The following is an 18,039-nucleotide window of genomic DNA, read 5'->3' on the forward strand; positions in this document are numbered from 1 at the left end:
TAATTTTTATCTTTTTAAAGTAATCTCTATATCCAATGTGGAGCTCTAACTCATAACGCTGAGATCAGGAGGGACATACTCTACCGAATGAGCCAGCCAGTTGCTCCAAAAGTCTTCTTTTTAAATTAAATGACTGAATACCAAAACTATTTTTTTTTCCCCTAGTGGAAGTCTAAGGTCTTTCCAAGTAGTTCTCTTTACACATTAATAAAGAACTCCAGTTTCTAAATTGGGATGAATGCCTTCACATTAGATATTATTCTTCAGATTAGGTTCATGGGGAGGGGAAAAAACTTTATAATGAAATGAGAGCCTGGGAGAAAATATTTGCAACATATGTAACTGACAGAAGTGAACATTATCAATATACAAAAAGCTCCTAAAAATTAATAAGATCAAGACAAACAACTGAAAAGAAAAATAGCTTAAGAATACGAAAAGTTAATTCTCAGAGAAAGCACAAAATTATAAAAAGTAGCTCAAATTCATTAATAAATAAATGTATAACTAAACAAATAAATCAAATGAACTCATCCATCGGATTGGTATATTCCTTTTTTTTTTTTTTTTTTTTTAATTTTTTTTTCAACGTTTATTTATTTTTGGGACAGAGAGAGACAGAGCATGAACGGGGGAGGGGCAGAGAGAGAGGGAGACACAGAATCCGAAACAGGCTCCAGGCTCCGAGCCATCAGCCCAGAGCCCGACGCGGGGCTCGAACTCACGGACCGCGAGATCGTGACCTGGCTGAAGTCGGACGCTTAACCGACTGCGCCACCCAGGCGCCCCGGTATATTCCTTTTTAGAAAATAATTTAAAATACGCATTATTCTTTAACCTAATAATGCTGTCTCCGGTATCGATCACATTTACATAAGGACAGCCATTTGTATGATATTTTGTAATACTAAAACCAAGAAATAACCTGCAAATCATGTGTACATGTGCATGTGTATGTGGGTGTGTATATGTCTAAAGTGTATTTCAATTATAGAAAAAAGTAAACTTTTGGTTAATATGTATAGCTTGATTCCATTGGTTTCATACCTATGTTTTTGTATTTATAAGTAAGTGTGGATAAATAGATAGATAGATAGATAGATAGATAGATCAATTTAACTGTGGGAATAAGTTGGGAAGAACAGGTACCAGACTGTCACACTGTGAGATGAGATGAGGTAAGGAAAAGGAGGACTTCTTTATTATTTTTAAAATGGTGAGATTAGAGAGTATTTCATGTTTTTATTGACTTTGGCATTTCATAAATGAAACTAATTATAAAAAGAAGAAAAATCATCTGTCTTAATAATTAATCAGGAACCTAAAGTTATAAAAATCTTGTATTTATACAGCCCCATCTAACATTTTTCTCTTATTGCAAAAGGTGGAAGTGTAACATTTTTTGTAATACATAGACAAACAAGAAATACATAAAAATTCCTCACAATTCTTATAGTCTTCCCAATGAAGTAGAGTAGTACTCTACTACGTAAGAGTTCTAGAAGACTGTACTATTTCCTGTTCATTTCCAGGCTCTACAAAGTTTTTAGTACAATTACAAAAGCAATGCCTCTCTGAATCAGTTACAAATCCCATTACAAATGCACTGAAAATAATAAAGTATCTAGGAATAAAGTTAACTAAGGAGGTAAAGACCTATGCTCCAAAAACCATAATACACTGATGAAAAAAACTGAAGATGACACAAACAAATGTAAACATACTGCATACTCAGTAATTGGGAGAAAAATTTTGTTAAAATGTCCACACTACCAAAGCAATCTATACATTAATGCAATCCCTATCAAAATACCAACTGCATTTTTCACAGAACTAGAATAATCCTAAAGCTTGTATGGACCCACTGAAGATCCTGAATAGCCAAAGTCGTCTTGAAAGAGAAGGACAAACTGGAGGTATCACAATCCCAGATTTCAAGATATACTACAAAGCTGTAGTAATCAAAACAGTATGGTACTGATACAAAAATAGATATGGATATCAATAGAACAGAATAGAGAGCTCAGAAATAATTCCATGAATATATGGTCAATTAATCTATGACCAAGGAGGCAAGAATACACAATGGAAAAAAGATAGTCTCTTAGACAAATGTCCAGTTTGGGAAAACTGGACAGCTACATATGAAGGAACGAAATTGGACTTTCTTACACAATAACAAACTCAAAATGAATTAAAGACCTAAATGTGAGCCCTGAAACTATAAAATGCTTAGAAGAACACGTAGGCAGTAATCAGTAATCTCTTTGACATCAGCCACAGAAACATTTTTCTACAGATGTCACCTTTGACAAAGGAAACAAAAGCAAAAATAAACTATTAGGACCACCCCAAAATAAAAAGCTTTTGTACAGCGAAAAAACCGCCAACAAAACAAAAGACAACTGTCTAGATGGGAGGAGATATTTGCAAATGATATATCCAATAAGGGGTTAATAGTCAAAATATATAAAGAATTTATACAATTCAACACCAAATAAGACAAATATTCCAACTAAAAAATGGGCAGAAGACATGAACACACATTTCCCCAAAGAATATATGTAGATGGCCAACAGGCCCATGAAAAAATGCTCAACATCACTCATCAACAAGGAAATGCAAATCAAAGTCACAATGAGATACCACCTCATACCTGTCAGAATGGCTAAAATCAACAACACAAGAAACAACAGGCATTGCCCAGGATGTGAAGAAAGGGGAACCCTCTTGCACTGTTGGTGGGAATGCAAACTGGTGCAGCCACTCTGGAAAACAGCATGGAGGTTCCTCAAAGAATTAAAAATAGAATTACCATATCATCTAGTAATTCTACTCCTGGGTATTCACCCAAAGAATACAAAAACACTCATTTGAAAAGATACATGCACCGCTATGTTTATTGCAGCATAATTTACAATAGCCACCATATGGAAGCTCTCTGAGTATTCTTCCATAGATGAATGGATTAAGGAGAGGTTGTGTATATATATATATATATATATATATATATATATATATATATATACACACACACAATAGAACACTACACAGCTATGAAGAAAGAATGAAATCTTGCCATTTTCAACATGAATGGATCTAGAGGGCATCATGCTATGTGAAATAAGTCGGTCAGGGAAAGATGAATACCATACGATTTCATTCGTATGTGGAATTTAAGAAACAAAACAAATGTACACAGAAAGGCAAACCAAGAGACACACTCTTAAATATAGGGAACAAACTGGTGGTTACTAGAGGACAGGTGGGTGGAGGGATAGGTAAAATAGGCGAAGGGAATTAAGAATACACTTATCGTGATAAGCACCAAGTCATGTATGGGATGGCTGAATCACTATACTGTACATCTGAAACCAATATAACACTGTATGCTAATTGAATTGTAATTAAAAACATAAAAATTTAAACTAAGGTAAAACTATCATCGCCTTAGCATATATCCACCCAAAACCTAGTATGCAGATATTCACAGCAGTATTATTCATAAGTCAAAAAATGAAAACAACCCAAATGTACATCAACTGATGAATGGATAAACAAAATGGGGTCTATCCATACAATGGAATTTTATTTGGCAGTAAAAATGATACATGTTATGATACATGTTACAACATGAACATTATGCTAAGTGAAAAAAGCTAGTCACAAACTATTACACATTATATGATCTCATTCATATAAAATATCGAGAATTGGCAAATTTATAGAGGCAAAAGTAGATTAGTGGTTACTTGGGGCTGTAGAGGGAGGGTAGAGAGAGGGTGGGAACTGACTGCAAGTGGGTACTAGGAATTAGGAAATTTTTTAAATTGAATTTACAGTGATGATCACACAACTCTGTTATGCTCAGAACCAGTGAATTGTACACTTTAAATGGGTGGACTTTTATGTTATATAAATTATATCTCAATTAAAACCTTTTAGAAAGTCTTAGGGAAGTGTTTTATTAATGTCAGCCTGGCTGTAAGGGAGAAGAGTTCTAGAAAATTTGCCCTTTTTCTTTGTGTTCTATTGTCTTCTCTGTATCACCACACTCCTACATTAAACCTCAAAGAGATTGTGGTTGATTATGATTCTTTTTATGGAAATTCCTCCCCCCCCCCCCCCCGCCGCAATGGGTTTTGAACCCTTTGGGTTGATACCTTTCTGGAATCAGCAGCCCACAAATGAAGATAAAATGGAAGCAGCTGTACCTACCTTCGATAATATGTTTTCTTGACAGCCCTCTTTCCGTTTCAGCTCTAACAAGAAAGAAAAGCAAATGACTCTGAGTGGGGGTGTGCTTTTTCTTTCAAATTACTGTTTCAAAAGTACAGAGGAATACTCATTCTAGACTGAATTGCTAATTTTACACCCTGTTCTTGGCAAATTCTGTACCACAGGCTGAGGAGAGAAGGCTGGTGGGCAACACACTGAGCCCCTTTTCTTTGGAGATCCAGGTGATGAATTAACCATGACGCTCATCACACAATATTAATAACAACTCAGCCATACGCACCCCATCCACATATAACGTGACACGCAGCTCAGCCTTCCTACCTTCTTCTTAATCAATCCCCCCAAAAAAACACCTTGATATAAGTTTGTGAGCTACTGATAACATTAGCTTTTCTGAGAAGGTAAGCAAATTTGGAAGTGCCTTTTGACTTTCAAAAGAAATCTAACAATTACTTTCTGTTAAAATGTGACACAAGTCTTTCTTACATCAGTATCCTAAGAAGACAAACATTTAACCAGGACTTTTGTCTTCTCAGACAAGTTTCAAGATCTGGCCAATTAGAAAGAAATATGGTCCTTGTGTTTCAAAGTATTCATGAAATGTTTCTTCAACGTCAATACCTTTGGCATCCTCTTTTTAAAACACAGTCATAGGGGCGCCTGGGTGGCGCAGTCGGTTAAGCGTCCGACTTCAGCCAGGTCACGAGCTCACGGTCCGTGAGTTCGAGCCCCGTGTCAGGCTCTGGGCTGATGGCTCATGATGGCTCATGATGGCTCAGAGCCTGGAGCCTGTTTCCGATTCTGTGTCTCCCTCTCTCTCTCTCTGACCCTCCCCCGTTCATGCTCTGTCTCTCTCTGTCCCAAAAATAAATAAACGTTGAAAAAAAAATTAAAAAAAAAATAAAACACAGTCGTTTACTACTTGCCTTTGGTGATGTTTTATCTTTTATAAAAACATTGACGATTATTGTAGGTAGTACTCTACTACGTAACGGCTCTTGCAGATTATCTTCCTCTCTGTTTCTTTCTAAAGCATAGGCAAGGTTTTAAGTACCACTGCACTAAGCAACAGCTACACGAATCAGGGCACAGACAATGTAAATCTGTATTTCTCATGGGCACCATGTTGCTTTATTTTTATATGGGTTACGGTAGTAATAAAAATCTAAATTCCATCTTTCTGTCTTCATAGTCATCATAAACAGACTCAAAAACAGGAATAAAATATGAGTGTGTGTGCACATACACATTTTGATTAGAAGACTCCAAAGGAGAGGTCCTCTGTCTCCAATTTTAACTATTCCCTCTCAATTATAGGGAGGCAAATAAGATTTGGTTGGTTTGTGTTTGTTTTTGTTTCTTTGTTAAGACTCCATATTTGTGATTTCTACAAAAAGGTATATGAAAGAGCTTGCTGTTTTGTTACATGTTTGTCAAAAAGGCCAGACTTCTAAGTTCTGTTGAATCATGTAAGTACCAGTTCAAACACCAGTAGATTCATCAGAGGCCAATTCATCTTGCGAAAATTGTTTGCATCCTACAACAGAGAAAGGACCTCTCTTTCATTGCCTGCCAGTGAGTGATAGTAGCTTCTGTTATTCTCCAAAAGGTGGTCCTTTTGATCAACACGTTTGGAGCCTTCTGCAAAAATGACCAGAGACAGGGGTGCCTGGGTGGCTCAGTTGGTTAGGCGTCCCACTTAGGCTCAGGTCATGATCTCACAGTTCGTGAGTTCGAGCCCCGCGTCGGGCTCTGTGCTGACAGCTCAGAGCCTGGAGCCTGCTTCACATTCTGTGTCTCCCTCTCTCTCTGCCCCTTCCCTGCTCATGCTGTGTCTCTCTCTGTCTCAAAAATAAGTAAACATTAAAAAAAAATTTTTTAAAAAATGACCAGAGACGTACACGTGGGGTCAGACAAGATATTTTCATCTTTGCATTCCGTGGAAGTCTCTGACTTTTGGCAGATTTGAGTAGCTTTTCTCCTGTGATGCTATGTGCTTATTTTCTTTTCCCAAAATTTGAACTCTATTTTGGAAATGGTTCTTAGAATGAGGTTGGTGTTTGAAAATCTCCATGAATCACTTAGTAACAAGTGACCACTAACTTTCTTTGGGGCATCTTGCTAACATTGAATCCTAGGCTAATTGACATTTCCTTCAGGGCAGGAAAAATATTCTTTCTCTCCAATCCAATTAATTTTAGTACATTAGATGTAAAATGGTTGCCCAAAAGGATAAAAGCATGAGCTACTAGTTGTCTCCTGTCAAGTAGGGAAAAGAAAAGGTATTTAACTTACTTTCCACCCCAGTAGAGTTTGGTTGTTATGACCAGGCTGGACCTCCTGTATGTTAGACAAACACACACAGAGAAATATTAAGTAAATTGCTGGTTATTGTACTGAGTCAGGATATTATAGCATCGGAAAGAATTTATCGCACCTCCCATTTAAAAAAAAATTGGTAAAGTGGTAAATCTGTTCATTCGTGTCACTGAAATATGGGGACAAGGGGAAGGTGGTGAGTGGGGATATGAAGTCAGATCCTAGGCGAAGAGGTTGAAGTGACCTATACCTGGAGGGACAGGAGAAGGAGGCTGTGACACAAGCCACCGGTTCAGGGGGGTGTGGTGAAGAGGGTGAGTGGTAGGCATGGAGGGGCACAAATGGTAAATGAGAGGGTGAGTGAACTGGCCTAAAGGATGGATTGCTTTAGTAGCACCAGCTAATACTTATTTAGCGTCTGACATAACGTTGATTGAACGTGAGTTTTCCTGGGGCTAAATCCACTCTCTGCCAAGGACCACGGGCCCTAGTGGCTCTGAGTTATTATGCTTTCCAACCATCACATTCACAGGCAGGAACTGATTGCATGGAAATATGAATGATAAAGTAAATTATAATAATCAATAAATAGGGATAAAATTTCTTTGAGTGCCTTATTAAATGGAAATGTTATTTTAGGAAAACAGTGCTAAAATTTTTAACGCAAGGTTTTAACCACTTTACTCCTAAGGGAATGAACTGCGGAAATCTTGTCAGCAAACTAATTGCCTTCTCAAAACCACACACAGCGCAGGAAATGGCAATCGTCTCATCATGATGGTGGAATAAGAAACATGTCTTGAGACCTACAGCCATATGATTTAAAATCGGGAGGCAGATCTCAGTATAATTCAGTTTCTCCAAGTATGTAATTCAATTGAACTGGTCTAGGAAAAAAAATCCTTTGAGATTCAAAGGTTAAGACCGAACTTTGGGACTATTTGAAATAAGGCATTCATAATTCCATCAGCTGTAGAGCTGATGCCCTGGGGCCCACAGGTATGAGAGCCCCGTAAGATTAATGATAACCAGTGGGGAACAAGGGTGACAATTCCGACAGCTTAGCTGCAACAAGAAAAATTTGTAGGAAATGTCAGCAACCCCATCCCACTGAACTTAATTCCCTGAAAAGTAATTTGAATCACTGTAATGGAAGTTCTACAGATACACGCATCTGGAGATTACACACCGCAGAAGGGCTGATGTACTTTCCAGGTTCATCCATCAACCTCACGATACCTAGTGTAGCGGCAATCTGCCCCGGGGGAGCCAGATCTCTGTTAGCAAACATTTTCACAGCTTCAACAAAAGGCTGGATGGAATATTATAAAAAATTAAGGCAGTCCTCTAGATTATTCAGAGAGGCTGCACACTCTATGCAAATACCATCATGGACTTCTGTTTTCAAAGTTAGGCCTTCTGGAAAACGTTCGGGTGACCCAGGTGTGCACGCTAACATGTAGGCTCAAAGAGCAAGAATAGACAGCAACCTGGCAGATGACCAGTGACCATCATGGAGGCATTTCCAGCAACTCTTCTGAGTGGGTGGAGAACGATAATGTGAGTATTTTATACCGATATAGCACAACTTTCAAAATACTCGGGCATACTTTATCTCACTTTCACAGTACAGCACTTCATGAACAGTTACGCCGTCCATTTTGCAGGTGGGGAAGCTGAGACTCAGAGAGGTGAAGTAGCTGGCACAGTGGGCAAGTGGTGGTCCTGGGACTAGAAGCCAAGTATGCCAGTTGAAATTGCTTTTATAGACTCCGTACTAGGATGATACGGTCTATCTTTTCACCAGCCTTGTAGGGGCAGCTGTGTGCTGATTTCAATATTCTGTAGCATGGTGACAGCTTGGGTTTTTATTTGCAAGACTAAAAGGCAGTTTGTAAAAAAAAAAAAAAAAAAAAAAAAAAAGAGGGGCGCCTGGGTGGCTCAGTCGGTTGAGCGTCCGACTTCAGCTCAGGTCATGATCTCACGGTCCGTAAGTTCAAGCCCCGCGTGAGGCTCTGTGCTGACCGCTCAGAGCCTGGAGCCTATTTCGGATTCTGTGTCTCCCTCTCTCTCTGACCCTCCCCCGTTCATGCTCTGTCTCTCTCTGTCTCAAAAGTAAATAAATGTTAAAAAAAAAAAAATTAAAGAAGAAAAAGAAAAAAAAAAACATGTTAATCCATTTTCCTGTAGGTGTATAATAGGCTCTGCAAACTGTGGAGAGTGATGGTTAGGTGCCCTCTGGGTGTTGAGGGGAAAGAGCTCCTGCACTCATGTTCCCCTTCTTCCTCAGGTGCTCTGTCAGCCTACACCTCGCTGCACAGCTCACCAGGGCTGTTAGTGGGCTCATCTCTAGGTCTCTGTTTTGGGTTGAGTTGTGTCCCCTAAAAAGACATGGTAAAGTCCTAACCCCCGGGACCTCAGAGAGTGAGCTTATTTGGAAATATGATCATTACAGATGTAATTAGTTAAATTAAGATGAGGTGATGAGGTTATACTGGAGTAGGGTGAGTCCTTAATCCAATATGACTCGTGTGCTTTTAAGAAGATGCACAGACACACATGAGGGGAGGACGCCATCTGACGACGGAGGCAGAGGTTGAGCGCAGGCCTAAGATTGCCCGCAAAAGCCAACAGCTAGGAAGGGGCAAGGAAGGGTTCTATCCAGACTTACAGAAAGAGCAGGACACTGCTCAAACCTTGATGTTGCACTTCTGGCCTAGAGAACTGTGAGAGAACACATGTCTCAAGCCAGCACTTTGTTCCAGGAGCCCTAGGGAAGTGATTTGGGCAGTGATGGATGGACCGGCCTTGTGAGTGGGAACGTTACTCAGGCAAGGTGGAGGACTGGGCGGGAATATGAAAATTCTTCCATATTTAAGGGTGAATATCGTTTTTTCCTAATCCCTTTACAATCCCTGGAGTGGGGGAGGAGGAGAAAGAAGGGGGAGAAAGTAGGTCATCGAACTTCTTTTGTTCACATCTCCATAAACTTCTGGGTCTCCATTTCCACTAATACTACAGAGCTGTTATTTATTTGGCCAATGGCAAATCTGCCAGAGCAGAAGAGGACCCAGACTTGTTCCGTGGTCTTTGCCTGATTCTGTACTCCTGCCGGGGAAGAAGTGGCTGTCATGGTTGACACACATAGTGAAATGGAGGGGGATTGCCGCTCCACGCCCCACAGAGGCGGCGTTCCTCTTTACCACTGGAAACGGACACCATGGAATGGGATGCAACCCCTCAAGGACGGCAGATGAAGCACTTCCCTGAACGCCCAGATAATAGGGCTCCTGGCACACATCAGAGGCGCGGGCTAATTGTGTTCAGATAAGAGAGCTTTGTGGTATTTATCACAAGGACTTCTCTTTTCATCACTTCTTTGCATCCAGAGTTGTCAATAAGATGAACAGTGAACATAAGTACATGTACATAATCACTTCCTATCAGCTGTCTTTCTTCACCAAATTATCACAAACAGTGGTGAGAAACCATGGAAATACCCCTTTCTTTTATGCATGAGTATCTCATGAACCTCCCCTCCTCTCTGCTCAACCCCATGGGAAGTCATTGTGATCAATGACTAGTCAATACTTACTAAAGCACAAATAATGAACTTGTTAGTATTTATTTCCAAACCACTATAAATTGTTTCTTTACCAAAAATTGACTTTTTTTTTTTTTGACAGCCTTTTGTTTAGTTGTCATGCAATTTTATTTTTCCTTCTCTGGGACAAAATAATAACAGTCTTTTGAAAGAGAAGTACATGATTATGGTGAATGCATTACCTCCAGCCTTTCTTCTTGATGATGCTCCCCAGAATCACTTCAGCCCTGGAAGCGAAACAGATAATAGCTCAGGATACAATGTCCTGGAAACACAAGAGTCAATCCAAAAACACAAGAGCCATTCGTTGTTTGAACTCTCAGTGCCTACATGTCCTGAAAATAGAAGCTGCTCTCGGCTAGTAGCACAGTTTCCGCTGTTTCTGCTTGTGCCTGCAGAATCCTGCTCCTGGAGCATTCCAGAAGCACCTGCCAAATCCTGACACACTGGCAGGAGACCGCCTGTGGTCCTGATACTAAGAAACAACAGAGTCACTTGGCAGTTCGGTGCTTTTGAACCGCTGATCCCATTTATAAATATCCTGCTTGGCGGAGTCCAGTGGGAGTCAAGGTTACCCTTCTAATTGCTGTGGTCTTCAATTGTGACCAGGGAGGACAATGAGACCTTGTCCTATTTAGATAGAAAATACAGATTCCCCGGAGATCTTGCAGGATGAAAAAAACAAACAAACAAACAAACAAACAAAGCAAGCAAACAAAACAAACCATGTGGGTGTTTTGATGTCCCAAAGGCTAGGGCTGTAGATGCAGTGGCCCACATAGAGAATGTCCTGGGTTCTAGTGACAAGTGTTGCCACAGAAGGAAGGTGCAGGGAGAGGTAGAGAAGTGTTCTTCCCGCCCCTACAGTGGGTCATGGAGAGGTACAGCGAAGACATCTCCGCCGTCTTCTCCCCTCCACCTACCTGAGCCAGGACCCAAGGTTAAGGAGACTAAAGTTTTATTGTAGGTCCCTCCCGGTCAGATCAATGTTGTAAGAAGCAGGTGGGCTCTCAGAGGCTTTGTGAATGGGGACATCAATGGAATTAGCACTTTGTTCATTGGGGTCCTATAGATGGGGAATCGTCACTAAACACTGTTTATCTTAGCTGAAAGTTCTGTCTGTGTTGGAGTGCCCAGCCTGGCATTAACCATGCTGCGGCATAGCTATGGAGCATGACCCAGACAGACATGCAGGGGACGTTACACCAGTGTTCTCTTCCCCAGCCCTCTGTTTCTGACACTGTCTTTTGCAACTTTGCATTTCATAGCGGGAACCTGGCTCAGTTGCACACCGGAACCTAGCTCATTTGCACACTGGACAGTCAGTCAGTAATTAACCAGGACTGACTACCAATCATAGTAGAAATACAAACAGGACTTCCCTTTTCCAACCTTAGCAGGATTCAACAAAAGAAGAAAACACTGAGAAAGGCTCAGATGTGGGAAGGAGGAAGGCCTTATCAATTGTATTTCCTCTCCTTGGACTCAACAGAAAACATCAGGGACGTGGGCTCTGAACTTCCCTGATCGTCCTCAAACATAGATCTGCCGTTGAGAAAGAGGAAACCACACAAGGACAACACAGATCGGGCAACGATGAACCTGATTCCGCAAGTCCAGCAGTTTGATTGTGCTCCTCGCCTGGAAGAGGGTGCTGGGGAGTGAGGCCTGCGGGGGATTAGGCGCCACAGTCCTGGTAGAAAATGGCTGCTCAAACAGTTCTGGGAGCTACGTGAGTCAGTCTGTCTGTGTTGGCAGCAGGTGGCCAAGGTGCGCCAGTTCTGTTCTGAGACGTGCTTCTTGTGCCAGGACGTAGAGGGCATGAACCTTGAGGTCTCCCCAAGGGCACATTCCCCACATGGTGTGATGAGCAGTGAGCCCAGTGTCAGAGCCCGGAACCTGTTCTCAGGTCCGTGGGAAGGTTATAGTTGGTGTGGCTTCTCCAGCAAGGCCCTTTTGCAGTCCTCTCTGTCCTCAGAATGGGGTCTGAAATGCCCTCTCACAAAATATACTAAATTTCTTGGCATCTTTGAGGACCCCTCCTTTAATCTCTGATCTACTTGTCATGCTAGGTGGAGGGATGGGCCTGCAGACAGGAAAAGCAGTCCCTGGTTCCCTGCAGAGAGGACGTCCCAGTTTCCCTGAAGGGTTGAGTAACTACGAGACATGGTTACGAAATAGCAAGACTAGCTTTTGAACAACTACACTGGAATCTGCTCCTTTATTTCCTCACTCCTATATCCAACTAATACTTCTTTTTAAAAAAAAAAAAAGTTTATTATTTATTTTTGGGGGGGAAAGGACAGAGGGAGACAGTGAGAGAGAAGGAGAGAGAGAATCCCAAGCAGGCTCTGCACTGTCAGCACAAGGCCCAACACGGGGCTTGAACTCACAAACCGTGAGATCATGACCTGAGCCAAAATCAAGAGTCGGACACTTAACTGACTAAGCCACCCAGGCATCCCTCCAACTAACATTTCTTGATCTTCACTGCCACCACTCTGGTCCCAGCCGCCTCTGCCCCTCAGGAAGGCTATGGCAATTGTTTTCAGTCCATTCTTCATACAGGGGTCAAGGATAGGAAGGTTTGGGGAGGGGGGCAGAAGGGGCCAGAGGCAGCCAATATCCCCAGCTCTGGTGAAGGGGCTAGTGGAAGGGAGAAAAGCAACGCCACCAAAGCGTGTGGGAAGGGCAGACCCTTCTCACCAGCATGACAGCAATGGCCTGGGCAGATTCTTGGTGCCACAAATACCACGTGAGGGACACAAGGAGGCACTGACTCACTTTCCAGCAGCATAGACTTCAGCAGTATCGAAGAGATTAACCCCACTTTCGTAGGCAATTGTCATCAGCCGTTCGGCAACCTGCAAGAGGATGTAAAGGTCAGTCAGAAAAAAACAAATGTTTGCTAAACCTAGGAAGCAAGCAACGTTGAATCCTCTGGTGGTGTTTAAGAACACTGAAATCTCACTCCTTGTTTTTATCAGTCGTAAAACAATGAGAAAAAAAAAAAAGAAGATTCTACCAGCATATATAGGATAAAAGTATCCTTTCCCTCAGACTGGGCACTACGGGAGACTTCCTTCAGTGCAGGGATTAGTCAGCCCTCAGGAGCAGCGAGGTAAGGTGGATGGATTTGTGTTGCTCACTCTGCCCGGAAGATCTGGTTTGACAACATTCCCTGTGGCAGCATCATCTCTCTGACAAAGGGGGTCAGTCGTATCACCGGTGACTCCATTTCTCTTCTTCCTCCTTTCTCTCCAAGCTAATGGGTTTTGGCAGCTGGGTGACTCCTGACCTAAAAGCGTGTGTCTTTTTTCCTTGAGGCTTAGAGGACTGCGCTGATGAACCAGAGGCTAGACAGTCATGACTGTTGTAAAACTCACGCCACCCACAGCTCAGCAAAACCCCAGCCGCTGTCACAGAGCAACCAGCCAGCTGAATGGCAGCCGGGAGCCAGCGAGCATGCTGGCTCACTGGGTATCCGGGGGGGCCCCCACCCGCAAATACACCTCCAAGCATCTCGTTCCTTCCTTTGTGCTGCTGAGTGCAAGGGGCAGGCGTGACAGAAGAGTACAGGCGTCGCTAGAGACAACAGCTTGAGGGAGAGCTAGAGAGGGATAGCAGTGGAGAGGGGACATTTTCCCATTTTGCTGCTAGACTTATGGGCCAACTGATAAATTACACACCTCACAAATAATTAAAATTGATTTTTCCATTATGTTTTTGATTGTGGGCTAAGGGTGCTTCATCAGCATTTCCAAGATAAACTGTTTTCCTGTTGTTTTTAAAATCGGCATATCAAGAAAATTATTAGGCTAGCAAAAAAGGGAGTCCATGCCAATCCTCTAGAGTAATAGCAGCAAAAATGTGATTACTGCTTTTAATTTGCTACCATTATGACATTTCTCCAAAGGAGAAATGGAAAGTTAAGACAAGTATAGTTTTTCCCATCGTGACTGCCCTACGTTTAAGAAATTACTGTGCTTGTATCGTATGTTATCCTCGTGTTATGTCACATCACATACTAGCGGATTATTATTGGGAAAGAGGCCTTATATTATCTAGAGAGAAATTTTAAGATAAGATAAGGAATCCTGGATGGAAATTTGGACTAAGTAATGGCTGAAATGTTTCCCAACCATAAAGTTTAAAGACCTGAATGTGAAAGAATGAAGTCATTGACTTAACAAAAACTGTTTTCTGGCCTTGATCGTACCACTTACTGGATAAATGAACGTGGACAAGACCATTTGAGCTGTTTCCATTTCAGCTTTTTCATCTGCAAAATGAGGACAATTCTGTTCAGGACCTCCAGGTAGCCAACAGGCCTCAGTAGAAGTAGACACCTCCCTTCCAACGTGGCATGGCAGGCCTGCAAATAAGTGGTTCCAGGGAAGGTCATGTGACACCTTTGGGCCAATGAGATGCAGGGACAGGTATGCTGAGGCTTCTGGCAACATCTTTCCATGTTCTTACAGGGTTTCTAGAAGAACACCTTTTTCCCTAGAGTTGCTGTTCTGAGTAAGGCTTAGAATTTCTGCAGCTGTCTTACTACCTGAGGAGGATGTCGCTATACAAAGGAACACAGGGCCTTCCCAGGGAATCCCTGGGAAATGCAGTGAGGCCACTGATGGAGTCCACCCTGAAGCTTGCCCTATATCTACACTTCTAGTGTGAAAATCAAAATACTTTTCCCATACTGGTTGGACCAATTTGACTTGAATTTCTTGTTACCTACAATTCAAGAAACCCTAACTAGCTTATAGGTAAGAAAATCTAAGTAAAACTGAAAGTTAAGTGCTATAAGGTATTATTATTTCCAGGAGTAACATCTCTCCTGGCTTTATGATGAAGCCAAATCATCTTTGGGGGGCACCTCACGGAATTATGTATTGTGGTGTGTGGGTCCTTTTGATAATATCCCTGTCCAGTGGCTATTTAACACACAGGTGGATTCTCCCAGCAATAGGGATGTCATCACCTCCTGAGGCAGGACTCATGGTTGTGTCACTCAGTACATCACAACGTGGTCATTCCGGGATTCAAAATTTGTACCTGCTTTGTGCTGAGCTCACGTGAAGCAGAGAGAAGGCAGAAAAATCGGGAAGGTGTATTTATTGCTATTGGTCTGCATTTTTCCCACATGGAAATGGCTGAGCTCAGGCAAGTCAGCTGCTGGTGGGACTATGGTCTCCCTGTACCTTCCTGTCTTCTCCTTGCTGGCATTCTCTCTGCAGGGACCTGAGGAAAGTCACAGCTCTTCTTTGGAAGGACACTAGCCATTTGTCTGGTCTGCATCTGAGGTGAGGGCCTGTGCAGCCATTCATGATAGTGTTATTGTGCAGTTTTTAGAACGGTAATTTTGAAATGATGTATTTCAGAGCCCAGCCTAGCACACTCTGACCTGGGCAAGCTGGGCTCGTGGTAGCAGAGAGCAGATGCTGTAAAGGGGAGGGCAAACGTGAAAGGGGAAATGGTGCCCTTAATGGATGGCCCCTCTGCTCCTAAAGCGAAGATATTTTTGTCTGTTTCTCCTCTCAGTACTGTAACAGGAAGGAGAAGGTGCTGCTGGATACGGTGTGCTGGATACGGTGGACTCTTAATTTGAGATCCCCCTCCCTACCTGTCACCTACTTTCTATGTGACTTGAGCCTGTGGCCACTGTGTTGATATTTGTGGACTTGCCTCTGTGCTCCACACACCCTACCTGACACCAGTCAGAGGGCCCCATAATGAACCCTGTGATGGCCACCCAGATCCTCCTTCAGAACAGAAGGACTTCTCCCCCTCACGGGTAGGAGTGTTGCCATCAGATGGCCTGCAGCTGTCGGTTCTCTCTGGAAATTGCACTTGGCTAAACATGGTTGCCTAGCCCAAGGTGAGACCTGCTTCCCAGGGCAGCCTCTCTCCGATGATTGGTCAAACAAAGGATACAAATGCTCAGTCCTCTTGTCCCAACCTGGGACAACTTTGCAGGGCCATCTCAGCGTTGGGGCTCCCCATGGGGTCAGGTGTGGTCATTGTTGAGACTGCATCATGGCCCAACTTTCTAATAACGGTTCTGTATGCTAATCCCCAGTGCAGTCTGCCTTCCAAAGCATCCTCCCCGGGACAACCTCTCTGTGGCGACCTAGGCCCAATACTGGGGACATGCATTCAGACAGAGGAGAATGTGCAGATAAGACTCTGCCCCTCCCCGCCCCGAATCTGTTAAAAAAACACTGGTGACCTTGGGAGCTGTAGAAAAGACCCTCTGTTCCCCCGAGCTTCTCCTTAGGAATGATAGTAAGAACTACCTTTATAAAGAGCTGGTTCGGGGCCAGGCACTGGGCTGAACACTTCACAGGTATCGTCTCATTAATCTTAATCACAATCCTGCTGAGTAGGGGCTCTCCCCTGCATTTTATGGATGTGGCAACTGTTAGTAAATGTTAGTAAATCTGGTGGCAGAGTGGGCTGGATCCCACTGAGCGTATCCACTCAGACATGCTATCCCAGACGCCTCAGTGGTGCGCAGGCAGGCAAAAAAGGATCAGAGGGACTTGAGGACAGTGTCCTTGGGGGGTTATTGCTGTTCAAGGCCTGCGTGACTCACTTGTGCCAAAAAGACATTCCTTAAACGCGGTGATAAGAATATCACTTTGGTAAGCCCTGTTTTGCACGTACAAACCAAGATTTAAAGGAATTTTACAGTAAATAAACTATTACAGCTGCCATTATTGGGTGTCTGCTACCTACGAGTCAAAGGGCTATATAAACATCTCATATGTGGAACATGGTTAGTCCTTTCAACAAACCTCCAATGTAAACCTTATCATCCCACTTTACATCAGAGGGACTGAGGCTCAGAGAGGTTGGATTAACTTGTCCAAGCCAGGGTGACCAACTGTCTTTTTTTGTCCAGGACTGAGAGGTCCCATGCTAATAAGGCAAAGTTCCTGCAAACTAGAACCAGTTGGTCATGGTAGGTGGAGCTAAAACACACACACACACACACACACACACACACACACACACACACACATACCAGCAATGAAATCTTTCCATAAAGCTACTAAATATTAATTCCAAATTGGTTTGTTCTCTAACAATTGAACCTGCACATATAATAGATTGACAGCCCCAAGGGCTATTAGTAGTCTAAATGTGAAAAATACAAGGAGATAAAACTGAAAATAATCTTTGATTCAGTCTTAACCACTTCCCGTGATTGAAACATTATCCTTATAAAAGGCCACGACCCCAGGAAGAAGACTCCCACTGTACAGCTTTACATTTTCTTTTATCAGCAATATGGAAGCCAAAAGTAACTTACCTCATCTGAAATTTGACCTCCAAATGTCACCCATGTTCCTAGAAAATAAATATTTGCACATTATTTATGATCATTTTTCTCTTTAAAAATTATTTACTTATTTATTTATTTTAAATTTTTTTTTCAACGTTTATTTATTTTTGGGACAGAGAGAGACAGAGCATGAACGGGGGAGGGGCAGAGAGAGAGGGAGACACAGAATCGGAAACAGGCTCCAGGCTCTGAGCCATCAGCCCAGAGCCTGATGCGGGGCTCGAACTCACGGACCGCGAGATGGTGACCTGGCTGAAGTCGGACGCCTAACCGACTGCGCCACCCAGGCGCCCCTTATTTATTTATTTTAAGAGAGACAGAGAGAACGACTGGGGGAGTGGCAGAGAGAGAGAGGAGGAGAGAGAGAATCCCAAGCAGGCTCCACATCGTCAGCACGGAGCCCGTTGTGGGGCTCAAACCCATGGACCGTGAGATCATGACCTGAGCCAAAACCAAGAGTCGGATGTGTAACTGACTGAGCCATCCAAGGTACTGAACATTTTTCTAATATTATATAATATTATAT

At 42.6% G+C, this 18,039-nt stretch overlaps 1 protein-coding gene across 5 annotated transcripts in view; it reads right to left on the reverse strand.

Annotated features, from left to right (window-relative positions):
• The window catches only part of KCNAB1 (potassium voltage-gated channel subfamily A regulatory beta subunit 1), a 413,540-nt gene that overhangs the window by 67,196 nt on the left and 328,305 nt on the right, over window positions 1–18,039 (reverse strand). For all 5 annotated transcript variants that reach the window (XM_045503172.1, XM_045503169.1, XM_045503170.1 and 2 more), the window contains exons 3-7: window positions 17,481–17,518; window positions 12,947–13,026; window positions 10,345–10,389; window positions 6,535–6,579; window positions 4,219–4,262 (exon numbers count right to left, since the gene is read on the reverse strand). In XM_045503172.1, coding sequence (XP_045359128.1) covers window positions 4,219–4,262; window positions 6,535–6,579; window positions 10,345–10,389; window positions 12,947–13,026; window positions 17,481–17,518 — 252 coding nt within the window. The remainder of the gene's footprint in view (window positions 1–4,218; window positions 4,263–6,534; window positions 6,580–10,344; window positions 10,390–12,946; window positions 13,027–17,480; window positions 17,519–18,039) is intronic.

This window comes from Leopardus geoffroyi, chromosome C2, assembly GCF_018350155.1.
Source record: "Leopardus geoffroyi isolate Oge1 chromosome C2, O.geoffroyi_Oge1_pat1.0, whole genome shotgun sequence".
Classification (NCBI taxonomy): Eukaryota; Metazoa; Chordata; class Mammalia; order Carnivora; family Felidae; genus Leopardus; species Leopardus geoffroyi.